General features: G+C 43.4%; 1 protein-coding gene across 1 annotated transcript; it reads right to left on the minus strand.

Moving 5' to 3' along the window:
• Nucleotides 1-206: 206 nt before the first annotated feature.
• PPP2CA (protein phosphatase 2 catalytic subunit alpha) lies at nucleotides 207-25,428 on the minus strand. The gene is made up of 7 exons (XM_075900393.1): nucleotides 25,106-25,428; nucleotides 6,567-6,776; nucleotides 5,591-5,764; nucleotides 5,290-5,379; nucleotides 4,662-4,823; nucleotides 2,459-2,577; nucleotides 207-934 (listed from the first exon to the last, which is right to left on the minus strand). The coding sequence occupies exons 1-7, from the start codon at nucleotides 25,205-25,207 to the stop codon at nucleotides 862-864; spliced, it is 930 nt and encodes a 309-aa protein (XP_075756508.1). The 5' UTR covers nucleotides 25,208-25,428; the 3' UTR covers nucleotides 207-861.

Below are 25,428 nucleotides of genomic sequence, written 5' to 3' on the forward strand. Positions count from 1 at the left end.
AGGATTGTAGAATGTGCTGCTACCTCCATGCTACTTAGGTCCTCAAAGATATTGGTGAAGCAATCAGCAAATAGGGAATTCAGAACCCAATAGTATTACCACCTCATGTTTAATTAGATATTAAAGTTGAAGATTTCTATACAGGTTTATAAAACCCATCATGAAAATCAACCTTTTATTAAAACCAGCACAGAGTTAACCTGAGATACTTAGTTCACAAGTTTATTATGAAAAAACACTGCAGGACTTTCCTGCAGTAACATCATTTTACAGGAAAAAACAGTTCTGTTCAAAATAACTCACTATGCTTGGACAATTACAGGGGAAATGAAGGAGGCAGAATGGGGAGGAAAAAATGAGAGACAGACAAAAATCAATGCAATTAAATTAAACAGTATTCCCTGAAAAAAACAAAACAGAACATATATAGGAGGCGGACTTGGTACTTATTTTAAAAATGTTCATTAAGCTTCAATGATTGTTTGCTGCTATCCTTATCTACAGTCATGCTGAATAAAGCTATAGCTAAATGGAAAGTTAAATGTATTCACGAGGTGTTAATGTCTACATCTTAATATCTGCAGTCTCTCAGAGAAAGCAAAAGTAACTACAAATAGTGCTATGCCAGAAACTGGTTTCTTGACCAACAATGTTGCTTCAGCATGCAATGAACTGGTTCATTCTAAAGTGGTCACGGTTGTTGACAAGAGGCTTTGTATTTTAATATGGCACATCTTTTGGTCCATGTGAAAACAAGTTTGAATGTTAAATATTTTCTGACACTTTGGAGTTACTGTTGCTCTTCCCATTTCCTTTAGGTCAACATATGGTTCATGGCAATACTGTACAAGTGTAAAATCTTTACAGGAAGTAGTCTGGGGTGCGACGAGTAACATGTGGTTCGCCTCTGCGTGGTGCTGGATCAAACTGCAAGCTGCAAGATAAAATGTTTTATTCGAAGCATGACATTTTGTTTACCTGAAAAAATAAAATTACCATGTGCCCCAATTAAACTGTCTTCTCATAAGAGTTCTGGTACTGGCAGAGTCTCTCTCCAAAAAAAATTGCTTATTTCAACCTCTGATAGTCTTTTGAAGTGTTTCTTACATGAAATTTAAGGGCTGTCATCTTCAGTTAGAGCACATAGGTCAAATACTAGCCTCTCCCCCCCACCCCCACAGTCAATATGACTTAAGGACTGGGGGGGCAGGGGGAGGGAAGAGGAGGAGGAATCAAGGCTGCCACCAATAGGGACGTAAAATCCCATTAACTGTTTAAACAGTTAATCAATTAAAGCAGGGTAATGGGGGGGGGGGGGGGGGGGGGGAATCGCTCCAGGCCGCTGCCCTGCCAAAACAGCCCTGTCTGAATTGGGGCCCCCCCTCACCGCCCATGGCAAGTTAGGAGCTGCTTCAGCCCCTACCAGTTAACCTTAAAAATACCCACAAACCAGGGAGCATTTGGGAAGTCTACAAGTGGACCCCTAATAAATTTTGAATTGAGGTTAGAAATTCAAAATATGGTCCACATATCCCTACTACATACCCTTTGACTGAACAGAATTCAACTACAGGTTGGACCTCCCTGGTCCAGCACCCTCAGGATCTGACTGACCTCAAATGAGGAGATTTGCTGGACCAGAGAAGGTCCTCTGCCACTGGCCTCCCAGCTCATCTCCCCAGCCACCTGCCTGGCCAGAACTCCCTGCCATGCCTCCTGACATAGGACTCCCGGCTGAGTCACTGCCCTCCACCACCGTGCTCACACCCCACTGTTCCTGGGTTCTATGGTCTAGGAACACCCGTGGTCCTGCCAGATCACAGATGTTGCTGGATCAGAGGGACTCCTGGTTTTGGGAGGTACAACCTGCATAAATATTGCACATGCACAGCATGGGGAACAGTGCTAACCTGTGGGCTTCTCTGATAACACATAATACCATTTCTGGATTTTGAACTGTAACTGGGACGTTTACATACTTTTATCAGAAAAATTGAATCCCTTTTCTTGGTTCTGAAGCTTTAATTTCAGTCACCTTTTGCAGACCCCTTTATATATAGTCTTTGGACCCTGCGCTGAAAACTAAGTGGTTTCAACATATGAGCCCACACTCCAGAAAACAAACATGAAGAATTCTAATAAGCTCTGATATTGAAAGCCAAACATCAGAAGAATACTGACTTTAGAACTCAGAGCTGTACCGAGCTTGAATGTCAGCTTTTCAAGAAAAAAAAATGCTCGAGTTCCAAAACCCAAGTTTCAGAACTGCAATTTAAGAATTAGTTATAGTTGATGTCCAGACAGCCACCACTCACTTTTTTAGATGCATTTGTTCGATATTAGCTTTAAACATTTACCAATCCTTTCATCCACAGCAATATAAACTAATCTGTTTTTACAACTATTTTCTTAACTACATTGCTCAATGAAAATCTGCTTTTTAAATAAATATACTTACAAGGAGTATTTTAGAGTATCATCAAGTTCCATGATTGCAGCCTGGTTGCCACAACGATAACAATAGTTTGGAGCACTGAAAATTGTTACTACATTCCGATCGTGGCACCAGTTGTAGCCCTAAAGATGGAAAATATAAAATTAAGACTTTATTAAAATGCTATTCAAACATCCATGTCTTTGTTTCTTCCAGCTGCCTAAAGAGAAAGTCTCAAATTATGGTTTACAGATTATGGCTCAAACAAACCAACCCTTGTAGATTAGCAGTGCACAACCCATGGGTTGTGACCCATTTTGTTTTCCCAGCTTAGCGCCCGACGCTCAACAACATTTTTCCCGGCTCTGGGAGTCGCCAATTAAAAAAGGTTGAGCACCACTGTTCTAGATAATGGATCTAAGGTTATTAATACTCCTAGGGAAATTCTTTGCCAAAACACAACATTTTGCTAAATTCTGTATCTGTCACACCAATTTAGCTTATTTTGGTAATTTAAACTACCACACAGAAAAAAGTCACTATAACTGTTCAGTATTTCCTAAATGCATGAAACTAAGACCCCACGTTCACTTATCCTGGATTTTCACTTATTACTTTCATTTTGGTGCTCACACAAGATAGGCATGCATTTTTGCTAATCATTATCCTGAGCATAGATTCTGACTTGTAATCTGACCCCACTGTACATTTCTACACAGGCAAAAGAGACAGAAAGAAGACAGACCTTCATAGCCCAGGATTCAGTTGATATAATTTAGAATAAGGCTTCTTTACACCACTTTGACAAGGTAAAGGAATCTTAATTGACTAAGAATGGGAACAATGTTACATTCTTGCTCTGCCTCATGAACAAAGCCTTCTTCACAAAGACCTACCCTCCAAGCCAAGTATGGAGCGATAGGGATGGACACCGTGTGTGTGTCATTCATTCCCATGTACGTAAATGCCCAAGCTAACCCTCCACATCACACTGGTCTACTCTGTGCTGCCAGTTGCTCCTAGCAAACGTGCCCAAGCACAAGTGATTAATCAGCCCCACCCAGTCAGAAGGCTCAGGGCTCTGTGCATGGAGCTGACTGACTTACTGGTTCATCGTGTAGCCATCCACACAATGACATCCCTAGTTAAGATCAGAGAATGTTAACATTAAGCATGACTATAATCTCAATGGATTTTCTCTCAGCTATACCAGTATTTAATAGAGTAACTCCACTGAAGTAAATAGGAACATTGGATACGTGTTAGTGTAGCCAAAATCAGAATGTTCATCTAAAAAAAGTTTCAGAACCACTTTTTGCTTTTGCATGTGTGGTTTAATGTATGAAACCTACACAAATCCATGTTAAAAAGTGTCATGCAAACATTTAGGCATATTTATCAAATCAGTACAGATTTCACAGTAACTACATGTTGGACCTCCCTGGTCTGGCACCCTCAGAACCTAACCAGTCCTGGATGAGGGATTTTGCTGGACCAGGGGAGGTCAAATTTGGACCTCAGGAACCAGCTTCCCAGCTGGCTCCCCATGTCCTGCTGGCCCTGCCAAACCCTCTGGGCAGCCATCGCAGCCTTGGCTCTGGGACTCTCTGCCACACCACAGCTCCTTGGTCCTGCAACATCCATGCTGGACCACGGATGTTGCTGGACCAGAGAACCCTGTTAAGTGACTGTCAACATGCAATAACTGATATTACAGGCTGCACCTCTATAAACTGGAACTCTCTGATGGGGGAGGCTGGGAGCCAGCATGCAGCTCAGCAGGGGAGAGGAGAGAAGCAGAAAGGAAGGAGGGTTTGGAGGAGCCAGAAGTTACCTCCCTGGTCTGGCAAAAATCCCTCATGTAGGACCAGTCAGGTCCCAAGGATGCTGGACCAGGGAGGTCCAACCTGTACTATGTGACATTTACCCACATGAGCACCAAAAAAAACAACACAGAACAAAACACACACAACCATCTCAATTTTGAGAACTGCAATTAATGCTCTAAAGCAAAGCAGGAGATTAGATAACTAATACATGTGACTTCAGATACATTACACAAATTTAATACTCTTCAGTTTCAGGATGAGGCTTCCGGGCGTTTTTACTTTCTCTTATTGGAGAAGATATACATATTTCCACAGAGGCCCATTCTGAAATGGATAATGATATCTAGGTATCAAATGTTCAAACTGAGAATATTTCAAAGTAACTGCGGAATACTTGCCTCCATTACCAGCTGATGTGCTCTTGAAACCAATGTAAGGCCATTGGCATGATTAAAAGTTTCTGAAATATCTTGTCCAAATGTATAACCAGCACCACGAGGAGAAATACCCCAACCACCACGATCATCTGGATCTGACCATAGCAAATCACACATTGGACCCTGTAACATTTTTAAAGTCATGAGTTTTAAACCATATATGACATAGGGGAGATTGATAGATTCTCACACACAGAGATGTGTACCATCCAACAACATCAAATCTTCGTATAAATATACCAACAGCTTAATTGACATATGGGAAACGCCCACAAATGATTACAGTAAGTGAAGAATCTTAGTCAGGAATGGAATTGCTCTCAAGAGACTGAGGATCTTAGATTAAAGGTCTTGCTAGGACAGGACAGTAGTATAATTTCCTTCTCTTCAATTAGTTCTCTAAACCCTCGGGCAAGAATAACTCATGCATATCAACCTTCTGACCTTTTGTAGGGAAACCGATATGGTCACAATGAATATAGACAAGTTTATCATGAACTTCATTCTTCAAGTATGAATAAATAAAAACTGCGCTAAAATGGAAAGATGTGTGTCCAGACAGCACATTTTGATATTAGATTATCAATACCTCGTGGGGAACTTCTTGCAGGCGGTCAAGTGCTCTGATGTGATCCAGTGTATCTATGGATGGTGACAGGCCACCATGTAGACAGAAAATCTGGAAGAGTTGTACATCTGTTAGAATCATCCAACTAATCAAGTATTTTATATTAACATAACCTAGTAAAATGTGTAATAAGCACAAAATTGCAACAGAGAAATGAGTAATAAGAGAAGAGCTCATATTTAATCTTGAACCCATGCTTCTTAAAAACTACTGTTTTAAAAAAATAGATGCTTTTTAAAATATCCAACTAATTTCTACATACCTGGCCATCCACCAGAGCAGTTAGAGGAAGATAATCAAAAAGATCTGTGAAGTACTTCCAAACATTTGCATTTCCATATTTCCTTAAACATTCATCATAAAAACCATATACTTGTGTGATCTGCCTGCTCTCATGGTTCCCCCGAAGAATTGTGATGCGTTCACGGTAACGGACCTACAACACAAAGCATTTATGTTTAAAAAGTATCACTCCTCATTTCAGTCTCCCCAGAAAAAAAGAAAAAAGTCAAAACCAAATGAGAACAGAGCCAGGTTATACATTTCATGAAATGCTCAACAGAGAAGAGTCGTGAAGACAAGTTTCACTTCTTAATTTTAAGATGTAAGCTGCAGAAAGCTAAGAGTAAAAACATTTAAACAGAAGATGCATTAAAACATGCATTAAAGGCACTGAACTGTCACAGACCTACTATGGGTCAAAACAATGAGCTGAGGAGATTTATGGCAACTACCAGGGCTTAACGAATGGCGACTAAAGCCGCTTGCCAACCCTGCACTGCGCATGCGCAAGACCCGCATTGCGCATGCCGCAACTGAACAGGGTGCCCAGCTAAAATCTACTCGCCACGGGCGAGTAGATTCAATACTTTGTCAAGCCCTGGCAACTACTATTCATAGATTGCACAGAAGCTTTTATCTGCTCTAAGCTGCTTTCTCTCATTAGCTTTCTGTATTTTCAGATTTATAACCAATTCACATAATCCTGACTCTCAAATTCAGCATCTTTTAGACATGACAAAAAGGAAAGCCTAAACACAAGTTTTCCCCTCTACCTGTTGATGGATAGTTTCTCCAGCCCTCTTAATTCATTTCCCGGTCTTATTCTTGGAAATCACAATTTTTGCAGGGGGGGAAAAAAGGGGGGGAGGGTAAAAAATAAACCAACATATTTATTAAGTTAAAGTCTTAAAGGCAAAATAAACTTGGAGGGGCGGGGGTGGAGGAGAGAAAGTTACCTTAAGAGCAACAAGCAGTGTGACTGTTTCAACTGAGTAATATCCTCTGTCAACATAGTCCCCCATAAATAAGTAATTTGTGTCTGGTGATTTGCCTCCAATTCTGAAGAGTTCCATGAGGTCGTGAAATTGCCCATGGACATCTCCACAGACTGTGACAGGACATCGCACTTCTTGGACGTTGGATTCTTTTGTCAAAATTTCTTTAGCCTAAAATAAAATAGAATAGTTAAGAAGTTGTCTTGGAACAGCCATGATGTTAAAGCTCTGCTCTACCATTCCCAGATCATTTACTATAAGCTCCCTTCAAGTATTTTTGCACATGCTTTTCAAAGCTGATCTGTCTTATCCCCAGTACTTTGATAAGTGCATATTCTTTATTTTTGAAGTAGTTTAAGAAAATAATTGAACAAAAAGTATGTATTCTGCTTAACTTTGGGAAGGAGGGACACAGAGGGAATGTTCAAAATCAGATATTAAGCCTGTTGCAGTTGATGACTCTAAACTATTGGTCATACTATTCCACTGCATCCTTTACAAGCACAGCAGCATTATCACTGTTATTATACTGGTCTAGTATCAATGAGTCTGGAATCTGCCTAACATGCAGTGCAATTTCGAGTATACAAGATGTCATTCTTCCCTTGTTACCTTCAAATTGCTCAGTATTGATTAGCACTGTTATACAGCTCATGTCTTCCCTGAAGGGCAGAATGTCACTAGTAAATTAACAGATTCCAATTTATGATGTACCTTAACCTTCTTGGAATGCTTCAGCATTTTAAAAAGTAGGTTTATTTTAGTACTGCTCTAAAAAAGTGAGAACATTGGTAGATTTCTAAAGAAATAAAATGATCAAGTTAAAAGCATATCATAGTAGCCACAGTAGAGCCTCGGAATTTGCAAGTTGTCTAATTTGCACAAACGTTTAAGGATATCAAGGAATTCAGAATAAATTCACTCAACACAAAACTATTTTAAAAATATTCAAAATGATTCTACGGTATCCAAGTTCTGATTCATCCCTAAAAATCTTCCAATACATTTAGAATAAATCTACTTTCACTCTCTCTTATATACCTATGTTGAAGACAAGAGTCAAATATTTGAAAAACACCCCAATTTGCAACCTGCCAGAAATCTTTCTAAACAATTAAGATATGGTATGTTAGAATTTCTGCTGTTATTGGGTTTCAGAAATATCATATCAAAATAATGATACCCCTCTTGTTTCAGAACTCCTGCAGATTCAAGAACTTTTTTTTAAAATTCAGAAAGATTTCTAACTAGAAAGATAAAGTATTCCTTTGTTTTGCAAAATGTGTTTCAATAAAGTTTGTGGCAACGACAAAGTTTGCGGTAAGGGATTGATTTAATCAACTCCAAGATTAATTACAACTAGGAGAAACTTGAATCAATGATATATTTATTTGTAGCCTAACTTCTAATAAGAGTCAGGACCTCAAAAAGATAGTCAAATGAGATTCCCTGTCATGCAACACTATTGGCTTCATTCCACTCAATCAGCAGGCATATCTCCACAACAATCAAAGAAATTTTCAACTGACTACAGTGAAATATTAAGGTGACATCATGCAAATAATTGTGCCATTGGAGACCTTTATGTAGTGGACAGAAATCCATGGACTGCCTAGAACAGTGGTCCCCAACCCGGTGCCCACGGGTGCCATGGTGCCTCCCTGGGCACCCGGCGCATGCGCTGGCCCCGCCCACCCAGCAGCCCCAAAAAGTTGGGGACCACTGGCCTAGAACAATAGCTAAAAAAAACCCACTCTCTCAATGGGTTAGGACTGATAAAATTAATATTGTAGTTGTCAGTTACTTCATTGCTAATGATATATCAGAAAGAGCAAGCTTATTAATCACTGTTGAATGATTTGGGAGATAGGGATGTGAAAGCCAGTTTCAAATGTTAAACAGATACACACACAAAATAAATATATATAAAATAAAACCAGTTAACCTGCCCTCTTCATTTTGGGGGGGTGGGGGGGCACCATTAGAGCACTGGTTAACCAGTTACCAGTAAACATCACCCGGTAAGGCTGATGCTAACCATTAACATCCTGGTTAGAGGTACTGGGGCAGCTAGTTGGCATTAACAGATTCTGGGCTTAGATAAGGAATTCATAAGTGTCTCTAACTTCAAAGTAAACTCTACCTTTTCTGTCGTTCTCTCCCCCCCCCCCCCCCCCTTCAACCTCATTCTCCCAAAAACAGAAAGGGAAAGAGGAAATTCATCCCTTCACCAATACCAAAATATAAAAATGATTGCCCAAATTTTTCTGAGTACCAAAGACAACAATATCCCATGCAGTATTCCTTTTCAATTTTATGTAAGTCTAAAAATATTAACACCCAGATTTTTGAAAGTTTTCAGCTCTCCCTCTCCAGAACCTCTACATTTAAGTCATAATAAAAATAAGTAGATGAAGATGAACTTTAATTATAGGATCTCCGCTTTATAATTTAGAGCTAATGTGCTGCATGGGACAGATTCTTGGCTATAGACCGAATTTAAAAAAAAAAAACAGACAACTCAGAATACTAGTTTTTCTTCCTCGTTTTGTTGCAGGGTGGGGGGGAAGGGCAGCACACAAATCTTTTCACCATGGAGACTGCTTAAGAAGTAGTACATTTCCAGGTAAGAGTAAACTTAAAAAACAACCAATAGTCTAGCAGCACCTTCAAGACTAACAAAACATATAGATCGGTGTTTCTTAAATCAGTGCACCACGGAAAACAGAGCTCAAAATGGCCACCCTTAAAGAGGCAGGTGACTTTTTTTGCTCAATATCTTTCCTCCTGACCCTCCCCCCTTTTTTTGCGCTCAACTGGTGTTCCTCGGTCTTAAAATGTTTAAGAAACACTAATGTAGATGTTATGTTATCTGTTTAGGTAATGGATACCAAGCAACACCCAAATGAAATAAAGAAATGATTCATTCTCTCAGTCTCCCCTTACCCGTCACAGGTGGGGCTGCCACTTGTGTACTTCATACAAGACATCAGTTCATATAGAAAGTAGTAAAATGCTGCACAGAAAATTACTTTAAAGCATTCAATTCCTTGCATTAATCAGATGAACTTTCTGCCAGAAGTCATAGTTTGTCTCAATTATGACCATAGGATGCAGCCCAAAAAGTTTGTTCATGTCCCTTGGCTTGGGAATTTTAATATACAGGCAGTCCCCGACTTACGCGGATCCGACTTATGTTGGATCCGCAGTTACGAACGGGGCTGCCCCGGAGTACACAGACTGCAGGACCTCGCGGTCCCGCCGCCCGTGTACTCCGGGCGAGAAAAGCTGCTCCGCGTCTCCCTGGTCTGCAGACCAGGAAGACGCGGAGCAAAGCCGCTGGACCCCCCCCAGCAGACCAGGGACACCCGAGCAAAGCCACCGCCTGGGCGGCTTTGCTTGTTTGCCCAGGAGCAAAGCCGCCCAGGCAGCGGGACCCCCGCTGCCTGGGCGGCGTTGCTCCTGTCCCCCTGGTCTGCTGGGGGGGTCCAGCGGCTTTGCTGGACCCCCCCCCCCCCCCAGCAGACCGGGGAGACCGAGAGAAGCTTTTCTCGCCCCGGAGGACACGGGCGGCGACCCGCCACCCCTGAGCTCCGGGGCGAGAAAAGTAAGTGCAGATCCGACATAAGTCAGAGCCGCGTAAGTCGGGGACTGCCTGTACTAGCTAATCTCTACTTTAGGCTTAATCTTTTCACGATTTCAAAGACAATCTAAACCCATGCGCCAATTTATTTTGTGCAGAATGAAGAAAGCTTCTTAAAATACAGTAACACACACATGTCCATTTAAAGATCATTTTATTTAAAGTTTAGAGAACCAGAGACATTACGCAAGTCAACAATCTTCAATATACTATTTATATTCAGAAATGTTGATCTAAAGCATGCTTCTGTATATCCTAGTTTCCACATTACCTATAAAACAATCAGTTTGGTGGTGACGGACCTGAAATCTCATCTGTTATTCCAATCTAGGAGTCATGGTAAATTTTCAGCAAAGCAGTGTCAGAGAGGATTACATTTTAACTAAATATTAAAGAAAGATGCAACTCAGGCTTCTACTCATGCTGTATTCAAGTAAAGTCACACATGGCTGGTAGTGACTACTTATGACATGGTAACTTTAAGATGGAGTTCTGGCTTAAATTGGTTATTGTATCCCAGAGCACAGGTGTTATTCAATGCTTCAAAGTTGCCAAATATTGCATTGATCATATTTAACTCAGTTTAATATGAAGTGTTTAGTATGACGATAAAACAATCATGCAGAAGTGGCTATTTTTTCCAGCCAAATGGAGCTGAGGGATTTTGTGAGGAGTGGCAGCAAAGTGCAATGAGACACACTCCCCTCCTGCAGCACAGAAAGCAACAGGGAGCAGCTAACCGCTTTGAGCAGCACTGCTCCATGCCACAGGGGCAGGTAGGCTGTATCTTTCCCACACTTGAATTAGATTCAAGGGAGTTGTCACAATTGTTCATTTGAGTACCGACAATGACATTAGATCATTAACTCTGTATGACATCTCTCCTAATCTGATATCTTCAAAAGAGAACATGCCTCCATCGCATCTTTAACTATTATGTTTAAACATCCTTTTTCCTGACTAAAGAATTTAAGTTAACATTGTAAGAACAAAAAAAATCATTAAGGATTACAAATTTGCTACTAAGTGTCTTTATAAATAATTTCAGATGAAATAAATAAAATTGCTTATACATTCTATACAGAAACAGCACAGATACTACAAAGAACTTTTCATCCAAGGTTAATACCACTTCACATCAAAGTATCATATATGTCGTTACTGTCCCAATTTTAGGAGATACAAATCTTTCAAATATTTAAAAAAAAATCTCACTCGTTCAATCTTAAGAGCATGTACCCATCCTGTTTTGGATCAGAGGCACGATTTTAAAGAATATGAAAAGCACTAAAGATTTCAAGATTAACTTTTTTTATGAAAAAGCTATACTGAAGAAATGGTTATGGACATAAGTACACTGCTACACAAAATATTTGCAGTTTCACTTCTAAAGAGGAGGAATCTGAGGAAGTAGGTTTTGCCCACGAAAGCTCATGATACTATTTATAGTATGTGTTAGTCTAAGGTGCTACAGGACTACACGTGATGTAATGTAGGCAGTTATTGCAGAACTCAACACATTTTAGTCAGCAGTGCAAAAGCTCAAGACTTAAGAAGCACGTATCAAATACAATTCAGATTACTCACTGACTAAAGTTCATTTACAATTGGCATTTGAGGTGCCTGCTTACCCAGCTAGTTTTTTCAAAAGCAATTTTTGACAATGTAAGAGCCCTCAGACTACAAATTGAAAGACTCATTATTAGTTTAGTCAAAAACAGCGATTTGGCTTCCAGTGTGCTGTAGTAGTAGTATTAGCAGAAAACGTAACATGGCATTTAAGGATTCATACTTAAACAAAAAACCCACAAAGTGGTCTAGTGACTAACAAAAATATAGATAGTATCATGAGCTTTTGTGGGCACAACCCACTTCTACAGATGAATGGAACAAGGGGTCCAGAAGTACAAATAGCAGAAAAAAAGGGAGAGGGAAAGAAAAAAACGTGTTAAAGTGTCCATGTTAAATGAGCCTGGGCTCATCAGTTAACTGTTTACTAGACTGCACACTCACATCTCTACTTAGAATCAGCTGTTTGAGCCTGTTTGCACTGCAGGTGTGTTCAAATCAAACTATTTTTTTCCATCATTCTTGTATTTCCTTCTTCAGATCCTTCCATGGTTTTCCAGTCAGAAATTGCTAGGTAATGCATCTGATCTTTTATTACATCACTAAAAGACTTACCTGGCATTGCTTAGGTTCTTAGCTCAATTTGGGTTTTTTGGAAAATTAAAATGTACATGCATCATTTGCTCTGAAGTAGGGCGGGGGATGAGGGGTTCAGTATGCAGGCTACCCCAGCCTTCTCTCACTGCATTAGCTTGGAGCCAGATGAGAAGTACCCCTGTATGGCTACTGTAGCTCCAGCAGTCGCAGCTTGCGGGGGGGGGGGGGGGGGGGATGTCTCCCCTGCCAGGATAAGAAACACAGCAAACTGCATTTTCCCAAAGCTCCCTGACAAAAGGGGAACAACCAGTAATGTTCGCATATCAATTGGGGAGGGGGGCAAGAGGGGTAGAGCTTTACCCCCCACCCCAAAGTGTGCTTATGTAGTGGTAGACTTGTGTCTGGAACAGTACCAGATGGGAGGAGGGTTACGCCACCAGCCAGCCCCTTTCATCTGCCTAGTCATTATGTTTCTTTACTATATGGTTTTATGAGAGGTAGTCCCATTCCAGGAACATTCCATTTTCCTGGCACAACCAAATATCTTGCTTTAAGTTAAGGTAAGAGGAAGGTGTATACCAAATTTGGTGATCCTAGCTCCTTGCCATTTCTGAGTTCTTTACAACAGTTCAAACATTGCAGACAAAATAGGATCCCTGCTCTGAGAAACTCCAGGATTAAACGCACAACACCAATATGAAACAGAATATTATGGGAACTACCTTGAATTTTGTAGTGTAAAAAACCCTAAATTCCACGTCACTAAGAAGCAAGAGGTAAACACCAGGCTAGATGCCTGAATGCAGGTAATCTACTATATGTTTGAGTGAGTTTGTGTTTGTCGGGGTGTCATTCTGCCTGGGCAAGGGTTTGGCTGTGCAAGGAAAATGAGACTGCTTCCATGGGTGGTGGGTGAACGTAGGGCTGGGGGAAGGAAGCCCTCCAGTGCCATATTTTCTGCCTGAGCTCCCACCCCACACAGAAACCAAGCCCCCACCACCACAGGAGCAAGCCTTCAGCCCCCACGGGAACCTCTCTGGTCCCAGAGCACCACAGGGATGTCGCATTGCCATAGTGTTCACAGCCTCAGTGTGGCTGAAGCCCAAGAGCAGCAACATTCCGCCCCAAGAATGGCTCCCAGCATGCATTCTGGAGGTGGAGATTGTCAGAACCATGCCAGGCAGTTCGGGAAGGCATTGTCTTCCCCCACCACCTATGTTTGCATCTCATAAAACCATACGGAAAAGAGAAAATTATCAGGGAGGCGAAAGGGACTGGCTGGGGGCACACACCCCATCCGTGACTGCCCCAGCCCTGAGCATCCCCCCTCGCCTCCCCAGGCACCTTTTTGGGAGGGAGGTCTGAACACACTTCCCATTAATGTAGGACCATTGCTGGCTGTTCCTCTTCATTAGGGAGCATAGGGAAGCGCTGTTTGCTCCATTCCTCACTCTGGCTAGCGAGCACAGGGGGCAGACGAACCTGGATCTGCCCCAGCTGGGAGACATGCATCCCTCCCAGATTTGTACCCACTGGAGCTTCAGAAGGCATGGAAAGGTACTTCTCACCTGGCCCCAAGCTGTTGCTGTGACTGGTCTGGTGTAGTCTTTTCTCCACAGGGGCAGCCAGCATACTGAACCCCTCATCTCCTGCCCCACCCCAAAACAATGATTTATATGAAGCATGTACATTTTCATTTTATTTTCCAAAAAACAAAAGTGGAGTTAAGGACTCAAGTAGTGCCATGTAAATCTCCTAGTTTTAAATAAGACTTAACCACCAACACCTTATTCTGAATATCTCACACAGCTCTTAGATCCCCCCGGGCCTGATTTCAAATCAGCATGCATACTCAAGTCTTTACACAGGTCCCACAACCATTTATGCAAGCATAAACCCCAAGTTGCATACAGTGATTAAGATATTTCCCCTATAGGCCTGTTCCATGTGTAGTAGCATTTTAGCATAAGAACATAAGAATGGCCATACTGGATCACACCAAAGGTCCAGCTAGCCCAGTAGCCTATCTTCCAACAGTGGCCACATGCCCCAAAAGGAGTTAACAGAAGCAAGCGATCATCAAATGAGGCCTCTCCTGTCATCCATTTGCAGCCCCTGACAAACAGAGGCTACGGACACCATTCCTGCCCATTCTGGCTAGTAAGTATTGATGTACTTAAACCCAATAAATTTATCTAGTTCTTTTTTTAACCCTGGTCTTCACACCATTCAAAAAGCATGTGTGTCTCTTCTCTTCTTTTGGAAACCAAATGTTTGAACTGCTTTTGCTCCCATGCATGTCCCCAGCATGTTAAACTGGCATATGTTGCAAGACAGAGATGGGTGTCTGCACCAATACCTCCCCTACAGTGTGCTGTTTTCAGTCACCAGGAAAGAGGATGCTCTGACCAGGCTTAAGACAACACCCATTCCCCCAACTTCCTCCCCTAGGTCAGGTACTCAGGATATGAATAAAGCCACAATGATCAGCTGAATGGAATGAAGACTGGCCTTGGCTTACTGGTTCAGGTCCTGGTACCAGACCACAATGCCAAGCAAAACCACTCATTATGGACATTATTTCTTTTTGTGCAAAGATTCCAGGTTTGTATGTTTCAATACCTTCAGGGGGGACGAAAGTGTTGACTTTAAAAGCTGTGAGTATTTTTGATTACACAATAAATATCAAAGTCAGTGAAAAGAATTGCACTCCTATGAACATACTTAGAATGCAGATGTTGTTGTCCTCTACCATTCAGCCTCAAAAACCTATTTTGACCTATGTTAAACCTTAAGAGAAATTGCTGATGAGAAAGCTAAGTACGTGCAAAAATCAGATCAAGAGATAAGACTCACCCCTGGAGTTATTTGACTCAGCTACATTCACTTTTGCCTTTTAGTTCACAGTTCAGCTTTTAGGTGGGAAGTAGACTCGTTCAGGCCAAGGTAGCATAAATATAGCAATTAGTTTTGTTTAGCCAGGGTATTACTTCGAGTTGAAAATACTATGTCCTGCCCTCTGATTCTGTGAGCTTCCTGAACTTCCAGATGTTCTCAGTTCCAGCTATGGTCAATATTTAGGACTCCATGAAATAATGCAAGCCTGGCCCCTCAATACATGTGCTATGGACATACGGTACAGGCAGTCCCCGAGTTACTCGGATCCAACTTATGTCGGATCCGTACTTACAAACGGGGCTTTACAAACGGAGGACACGGGTGACGGGACTGCCCAGACACACCGCGGTCCCGCCGCCCGCGTCCTCCGGGATGAGAAAAGCGTCCCCGCGTCTCCCTGGTCTGCTGGGGGGGGGGGCGTGCTTCTGGACCAAGGAGCAGCGCTACTGGACCAATCCAGCAGCACCCCAGCTGCTGACTACAGGAAGCCGGAGGCAGAGTTGCTCTGCCCCGGGCTTCCTGGAATCAGCCGCTGATCAGTTTCGGCAGCAGCTGACTTGGGGACACCTGGAACAGAGCAGCTGGGGTGCTGCTGGGTTGGTTCCCGCAACGCCGAGGCGCGGTGCTGAGGGGACCTACCCGGCAGCGCCCCAGCTGCTCTGTTCCAGGCGTCCAGATTCAGCTGCTGTTGAAACTCATCAGCGGCTGATTCCAGGAAGCCCGGGGCAGAGCAACTCTGCCTCCAGCTTCCTGTAGTCAGCCACTGGTCAGTTTCAGCAGCGGCTGAATCTGGACGCCAGTTCTGACTTACGTACAAATTCAACTTAAGAACAAACCTACAGTCTCTATCTTGTACGTAACCCGGGGACTGCCTGTACACACTTGTTGCCCTTTCTTTTGCTCAGCACCGGCACTTGGACAAGACTTCTGAAGAGGATCAAAAGAGTTAATAAAACCATAGGTTTTGTGTTAGTGTGAAAACAAAAACAAAAGCTGAAAAAAGGATATGACTAAAATAAACTGAACCACAAGTCCAGTTCAGCTTTACCCAGGAGGTGATCATTCTAACTGAAGGTACAAATGTAGAACTGCCTGAAGTCGGTAACAATTCTCAGTTTTGAAATACAGTAAAACCTGTGCTATCCGGCACTTAACTAGCTGGAAAACTTTAGGAACCGGGAAAAAACTTAAAAGCAAAAAAATTAAATAAAAAAGGAAACTGGCGCTCCCCCCCGCCCCTGCCAGACAGGTGTGCGGCACGTACTTGGGGGAGGGGCGAACAGCCGTTCTGGCCACCTGACACTAGGCCTCATCCTGGCCCCCCCGCAGCCCAGCATCCCTGCGGCTCATGGCCGGCCACCCCCCCCCCCCCACTCCCTCATCCGGCCTCCTCTCCAGCAGGTCAGCCCTCCACAGCTCCCAGCAGATTGGCACCCCCGCGGCTCATGGCCGCCCTGGCAGCCTGGCACCCCCAGCAGGTCAGCCCCCCTCATGGCTCCCTCCCTCCCCCCCCCCCATCCAAACACAGGAACTTTATCATTCTATTAAAATGATTAATTTCCCCTTTCGCCAAATCTTCGATTAAATCTAGTACCTAAAATTACATTCCACTTAATACCAATAGCTGACCTGGCCAGAAATTTCATGAATACAACAGGCTCTTGGGAGGTGTCACTATATTTTCCATCATGCAAAGCTCATGCTTCATTTCCAACCCTTAAACTGAAAACGTTAATACCCGAGTCACAATGGAATTAATGGCTCAAGTAAATCAAGTTTCATCCTTTGATGTTGGATTAAAAACGGAATGATAGTACATTAAGCCAATCATGCAGGTTTTATCTACATGAAAGTGTTTTTTTTTTAAACCTTCAATCAATTCCTATTTCATTTGAAATACAGGTTATACCACCCAAAACCAGCACTCTCTGGTCCAGCAACAGACCACAGATGTTCCTGGACCAGAGAGACTGGGGAGTTCATTGGCAGGAGCCTGCAGCAACATCTGGCAGCTCCAGGGCCGGGCAGGAGTCAGAGGCAGCGTGGAGTGGGGAGTGTAATGGAGAAGGGTTTGCAGTAGCAGAGCCAGAAGTACTATGGGGCAGTGGCTTGGGTAGCCGGTGGCAGGGACTACTTTTGAGTACTACTTTTGCCTCTGCCCTGGAATGGTTGCCATAGCTCAAGATAGGTATGGTTAAATGGAATTTAACATTCTGATTAGAGGGGAGGCTCCAGCTGCTATGCCTCAGGATGCTCCCGCCAGCTGGAGTATCCCTGCCTGCAGTGGACTTTGCAGGGCTGGAGCAGCCCCCACCAGTTAATTGGAATCAGTAAGCCTCACCCACTAAGGATGAGGCTTACCAGTTAACCAGTCACATCCTTAGCTTATGGTGCACTCTTGTAGTGAATCCCAAAAGAGCCAGAAAATAAAGCTGGCTAGGTCATTTATACCAACTGAGTTTAGCAACACCAAGGAATCCAAGACTATCCCTTTAGGGCAGATTTGCACAGGAAGTTTAAACATATCAAGCTCATTTTTAAGCTTGATGAAACACAGGTTGGACATTGCTGGTCTGGCACCCTCGGGACTTCACTGATCCCAAATGAGGGGATTTGCCAGACCAGGGAAGGTCCCTGCCCTTGTGGCCACGCTGCCACTAGGCTAGGGCTCCAGCCTGGTCCGCTACTGCCTCGGCCATCTGTGCTGCTGCTGAGGCTGGAGTGCCACAGCCAGAGCTCTGTAGCCAGAGCAGAGCTCTGCAGCCACTTGGCTCTGCGTCTGGGGCCTGACCTCTACAGCCAGGATCATGCTTTCAACTCTTCCCTCACTACAACTGAGTGGACAGTCAAGCACAGAGGACCACAATTGGTCTAAATTACCACCTGCTTGTTAGATTTTACTCAATTGTGAATAATCTCAGAAATGAAACTAGAAGAATAAATTAGGTTTCAAATTTAGATTACTATGAAGAACTGACACAATGAAAAGGTTTGTAATAAGGAAATTATGCTATTAATTACAAAAGAATGTTTATTTGCATTCCAATGACTTTATAAGCTTCTTTACCCTAAGAAAGTTACTTATTGCTGAGAAGTACTGAACATATGTTAAGTAAAAGTGTAGTCAAGGACAGTGTTCCACACCATTTCCAAAACTACCCCAAGAGCAGGTTCAAACCAAATTTTCTGGAAGAGTGATGAATGCAGTTTGCTCTTGCCATATTTCAGTATTGATTTAACTGCACCCGACAGTTATCACTAATTAATTTTGCTAACAAAAAAATAGAGAGGTAGAAGAAAGCAGCTGCAGCAACCCTTTAAGAAAAGCTTTTCCTACATAGTGATATACTCTCCCTCCCCATTAAAAACAAATCTAGAGTTGCCAAATTATAGATTTCAAAATTTCCAGGGCAAGGACTATATCTAGATCTATTTTGAGATAGCATGTCATACAAACAAGGCATTGACTGGGTTTTTTTAGAAGTGATATTAAGCCAGCCCTTAATGTATCTGCAAGGTGGCATCTTACCTTCTCAAGCTACACAACACATCTTTGCTACATCTCTTCGCAGTGTTTCTCCTCTGCAGACAGGCAAGCAACAACTTCTCCTAATATATACTGTAGACACCAAGGAACGTGAAAAACAGCCTATGCACCATAATTTATGCTTTTGCTTTCCTCTTCATTGAAAGCTTGCATAAACATGGTCATAGAGCAGGGCAACTCAACATGCAGCCCACAGCCAACATACAACCGGTTTGTTTGCGGCCTGCAGTGCAGTTAGGGTTTATACGGGACTCAGCACACGGTCCATGGGTGTGATCCTTTAAACATGGCCTCCACTGGGAACACACTACACAATGGCGAGTCAATACAGGCAGTCCTCGAGTTACGTGGATCCGACTTATGTCGAATCCGCAGTTACGAACGGGGCTTTTCTCGCCCCGGAGGACGGGAGCGGCGGGACACCCAGATGCTCATTAAAATTGCTGTCAGATGAATGGAAATTGGGTAAATATTGCATTTTATTAATATCAGCAGAAGTGACTTAAATGGGGCCTATGTGTTGTATAGTCTTGCCTTCAACTTTGTATTCATATCAGCCAGTATGAAAGACTCTATTTGCGTGCGTACATACATACATACATACATATATATATATTTGCATGTATATGCAACCACACTTAACTTGCAGCCCTTGGCACGCATGGTGAGTATCACTGTGGCCCCTGGAGCTGTTGCTACACTTCAAAGATGGAGACGCCCTTACCGACTAATTGCATCGACTATTCGATAAGCCAATTAATCAAAATTAATCCCCATTAGAGTCATGGAAAATGCAAACAGATATATATTAACTAGAAGAACCAAAAAAAGAACAGAACCCTTGATCTTAATTGTATTGCACTAGCTTCAATTTATAATGAATACAACTCAAGTCTCTTGAATGGCAGAGTTCAAGGTCTGAAGATTTCTAGCAGACAAACTATGGATAAAATATACAAGAATCCATTCTAAATCGATTTTTCTTACGACAGCACTAAAAGTAGTCTGTAAAACATACTATATTTTCATTACTGACATTACTCTTTAAAAGGCACAATTATTGTTTAACTCAGCTCCCATTTTCAAGCATCCAATTTTGTTAGTACTCCTTCCCTTAATCCCATTCAATTTTAAATTATTCTCTTCCTCTCCAGCATTCTATGAATGTCATGGAACCCCCAGAAAGCTTCACATCCATTCTAATCTGTTACTGAAATGACCTTGAAAATCAGTAAGGCCTGGTCTACACTAAAGTCAAAGTAGACCCTGCTGCATCACTCAGATATTGAAAAAAATCCACACCACCCTATCTCCCTCCCCATACACAGAGTTCTGAGTGGATAGAAGAATTCTACCTGATTCTTGTAATCCCTACTGAGGCACTCTGAAAGATTTGTACTTCATGTTAACAGCGTTGTTTCCAATGGAAAATCATCAGCATGCAGAGTACCTATGGGCATGTCAGCAGGTCAATACACTCTTAGAGCACTCTAATTTAAATGTGTGTCTGGGATATAAACAGTTAACCAGTTAACTAATAAGCCTTACCTGTTCTGCTTAACCAGCAGGGGCTGGAGCAACTCCCCACCACCCTGGGTAAGCAGCTGCTACAGCCCTGCAGGAGCAGCCTGCCCACTGACCGTCTGCAGGTTATATGCTGGCTCCCCAGGAGCAAGCGGCAGAACCAGCAGCAAAGAAGGGCTGGAAGAAGGGCTGGCAGCCTTTATTTAAATTAAGCTTTATATTGCAAAGCCTGCTGCATGTGTAACCACAACGATTTTTAGCTGTTACACGGTTACATTCTTAAATAATTTTTGTATGTTCCTAGCGCATACTGCCTCACTCTGAAGACCAACCTTAAATCTGTAAAGAAGTTACTCCTGCTAGATCAAAATAGGATACTTATTCCATATTAAGCATGACATAGAACTGCAGCCAATAACAAAAGGAACGACTTGAAACCTATTTAGTTCTAGTTAAGTTTGTGTTAAACTAACTTGAAGATTTCCAAGGGACTCAGAGCAAACTTTTCCAAGTTGAAGCACATTGCCAGAAATTCATCAACATCCCCTTTTCTGGCTACTCCTGTTGCTCAACTCCTCACTTCTGCTATCTCGTTGCTTATGTCTGACTACGGTTCATGTGTCAAACTTCTTTCCTTCTACAACCTCTCATATTGCTCGCTGACAATTCCACCATCTCTGCAACCTCAGAGCCACTTTTTTACATTTATTTCCTTCGACATTGTGGCTGAAGAGGTCTTTTTGCTTCAGGCTGTCCTTTCTGATATAAATGGTTCTCACTAGGGATGTGAAGGTTAACCTGTGGGGACAGTAGCAGCTCCCATCTTGCTGTGGACCTGGGCATCGTGCATTAGGGCTGGGGACCCCACGATGACCACGCCAGCCCAGACAGGCAGGAGCAGTGCCCCCCCCCCCCATATCTACCCTCTAATCAAACAATTAAACAATATGTTTAACCAGTTAACCAATTGAGGTGAGAACAAGGGATGTAAAAATCCCATTTGTGAGAGTTTCAACTCCCCTTCTGTCAAAAATGGTCCAGTTTAAGTCATCTTTCCTACTTGCTGTATAAGATATTTCGGCAGCACTCATCACCTTTAGAGCTAAGCACTAGGGATGTTAGAGTTTAATCACTAAGCTGATGCTTATCGGTTAAACTCAGACAACTCCTGGGAAGGCGAGTGTGCAAAGTCTGTCTGCTTGCTCCAGGGAAAGAGGCTTCCCTGCAGCAGGAAAACCTTCTTCCTACGAGCTGAGCTGAGCTGGCAGGAGCTGGTATCCCCACTCCCAGGGAGGCTTTGCTGTAGGCTCTGCCATATAAAACTAAGATTTATACTGCAGAGTCCACAGCATATGTAACCGCTAAGATTTTTTGAAGTTACCATATTACATGATTTTTAATATCCCTACTAAGCACTGAGGGAAAAGATCCATGAAGGAAGTCATGCATCTAACTGCCATTGAGCCACCTAAGTCCAAAATACAGATCCCAAAAAAGGCCCACTCAGCAGTTGCCACCAAAATAAATAAATTAATGGAGATTGCCTATCTCCTAGAACTGGAAGGGACCTTGAAAGGTCATTGAGTCCAGTCCCCTGCCTTCACAGCAGGACCAAGTACCATCCCTGAAATTTTTTTTGCCCCAAATGGCCTCCACAAGGATTGAACTCACAACCCTGGGTTTACCAGGCCAATGCTCAAACCACAGAGCTATCCCTCCCCCACCTAATGTCATAAGAAAAAACTTTGGACCTGTGAAATCCCAGCAGAAGCTAAAAATTTGCCAGCAATCATGCAAATACTGCCTCAATCCTAATACTAGATGCATCTCTCATCCCTGAGCCCTATCAAGACCTTAAAAGTTGGCATCTGTTTTACCTTCCCTGAGTGTTCCAATCCAGTAGGCATAACAAGAATTACCCTTAAAGCATATCTACTGGACCAGGCCCTGTAGAAAGGTAATGCCCACTCCCACATAACCACTTGCCCAAGGTTATAGCACACTGCAAAGATGTGGGAAATCTGAGTTCAATTCCTTCTTCTGATTTGTAGTATGGATTTGAACTTCATCTTCCATCCACCAGGATAATGACCTGCCCACTAAGCTATAATCATTTTCACTCTCTCTAAAAGCCAAATTTATATATAGTGGAACAACTTCAGCACGAGATACTGAAATACCAACCATGGAGTACCATTTAACCCAATGGCTACAGCATGGTGCTGAGAGGAGAGAGACTGGTTCAAATATCTACTCCACATCAGATAAGGAGTTTTGAACCTATGTGTACCACATCCTCAGTGAACTAACCACTGGGATAAAGGTTATAACAGGGTTTTTCTGTTGGGGGAGGAAGCAATAAAGGGCTATAGGTGTTTAATCCCAGGAGAGGATTCCATAACTGTGAACCTCAAATGGAGCTGGGCACCTAACTCTCAGTGGGCTACACACCATAGCCCTCCCCTTGGCATTTTCTATACTCAACTTGCTGGCTTCAATGGATTCTATTCTTAGGTACATAGTATTCCCCATGCTTCACACAGGAAAACCTGTGCATTTAACTCAGGGTTGTGAATTCCATCTGGAAGCAACAGGTCTAAATTCAGATACTGCAAGACTGAGTCCATTCCCTCTCTGGCCAATGGGAGCTGTGGAGTTTGCGCTTAGGACAGGAGGCAGTGCACGGACACATTCCTCCCCTCCACAGTCCTGCAGGAACATGCCCATCCTGCACATTTCCACAAGTGAGGAAGTAGCCTCCTGCTGCAGCCCTGCTGTACAGCCAAACTTCTAGATTGCAGGAGTTGTTGAATGAGAAGAGCTGATGATCAGTGAGGCCTGCAGAACTTCTGGGGTACTCTTGGGGGGAGGGTGACTCTTCCCCCATAGGGTCCACATATCCTAGGTTGAGAAATACTGTACTGAAGTACTTTTCAAGTGACTGATCAAGATTACAAAGAATTCAGAAAGTAGCAGGTTCAAACACACTGTAGTGACTCCAGACACCTCAAATCAGGCTCTTCAGTATTAATGATAAAAATTAAGAGTATTTACATCAGGTGTACAACAGTAATGTTTCAACTTTGCCACCTGAATTCCTTAAAACACTCCACAAATATTCTCCCCACACTATAGTTAAATGCACACCCCTATGCTATGCCACAAAAACTTTCAAGTCAACATACTTGATCAGTATTCCACATTAAAATGCTATTTGTGGAAACACAGATTGGTATGAAAGGAGGAGAGGTACTGTGGCCTACACAGAAATTGTTTCTAAAACACAAGAATGAGAATGCTGCATCATTCATGGCCCCAAGTGATCTTATCATGGTGCATGTCTCCATTTACCTATTTGCAAATGTCTAGGATTTTAGTGACAATAAGTCAGAAAGCCATTTAGCATGCTATACTGCAAATAGACTAGTTTATGTAGAGCAAATTCTTTTTTTCCCTTAAAATTTTCATCTTTAGACATTAAGTCACAATCTGAAGTGAAAATAAAATGTAAGAGATAACTATAACAGCTTTATAAAAATTGTAACGAAAATGTACTTGTGCAACCATTAAATCAACTTACCCACTTTTATTTTACTACAGTATCAAATTATTATTCATTCTGTCTAAATTCTACAGGGCTCCTCTAAACTCAGGAAAACCATGAGGAATGACCACCGAGACAGGTAATAGCCAAACCTCACCATCCATAACTACACAAAGTAAAACTTCATATTACCTGGCTATATTTAGAAATGCCTACAAGGAGAAACCAATACCCTAAATTAATCTAATTCCCAATTACAATTTAAAGGCTGTTCCAAACACATCAAAGTTAAAAAAAAATGTAATGCAATGGCAGTCAAAAAATTCCAATTCCAAATTACTTTTATGGAGAGGAATTCCTACACTACCACCTTAAAATGAAATTTCCACTTTTAATTCCTGCCATTTTGGTGGACTTTACAAGAAAAACAAACATGCATTAACTGTGCCAAGGGGGATGGCATTTTGTTCAAGTCTTCCAACAGGGCAGCAATTACAGATTGGGTCTGACACTAGTAGTGGCATCCTAACATAGCAGACATAAATCTGTGGCCACTACACTCCCATCTGCGTCTCATACAACTGCCACCGCTATTTTCAACCCTCCCCCCTTTTATGAGAAGCGGGGCTGGGGCATTGGAGGGAGGAGGGTGGGCGTTTGGACGCTGCCTTACAGATTTGCCTTTCTACCTCTCTCGCACGGAGGAACTAGGAGGTGACACCGGGAGCGACACCCCGAGCGCCGAGCACGGCTGGTGCTCACAAGGGTCTCTTCGCCCCGCAGATTCCCTGCGAGAGGCGCCATTTTAGGAGGCAACGAACAGCAGCCGAAGGAGTCGGTCTCCTAGCGGAGCGGCAGGGGGCGCAGAGCTGCCCGGGAGGAGGCTACCCCCGGCTCGGCGCTGTAGGACCCGCTATCTCCGCGGGGTGACAGACCCGCCGGGGCGCTAGGGGGGAAAAACCGGGCCCGCCCGAGGAGATGCGGCCACGGCCACCCCCCGCTTCTTCTTCGCGCTCCTCACGCAGGGGCTGCTCCGCGGGGAGCCCCCCCCCCGCCACAGGCCCCTTCCCCAGCCCCCTCTCCTCACCCTGTCAGAGGCGCTTCCGCCGCCCGCCCCCAGCCCGGACTCCCCTGCCCAGGCCTCGCCCCAGCTCCCCCCGGCCGCGGGCCCCCCGTACCTTCTCGCAGAGGCTCTTCACCTGCCCCTCGGACAGCTGCTTGCACTCGTTGAGCTGCTCCACCCACTGGTCGAGCTCCTTGGTGAAGACCTTCTCCTCCATGCCGCCCGCTCGCGCTCCCCTCCCCGGCTCCTGCCGCTACCGCTCGGCTCTGCCACCCCTACGACCCGCTCCAGGCCGCGGCCTCACCGGACACCCAGGCAGGTGCGGTGGCGGCAACCGACGCTCGCGGCTAGGTCCCGGCTCCCGGCAGCAGTTCTAGCGCTCTACACTCGTTCTTCACTCCCCTCCGTGTAATGGCCGCCGCGCCCTGACGTCACCAG

This window comes from Pelodiscus sinensis, chromosome 17, assembly GCF_049634645.1.
Source record: "Pelodiscus sinensis isolate JC-2024 chromosome 17, ASM4963464v1, whole genome shotgun sequence".
In the NCBI taxonomy this organism is placed as follows: Eukaryota; Metazoa; Chordata; order Testudines; family Trionychidae; genus Pelodiscus; species Pelodiscus sinensis.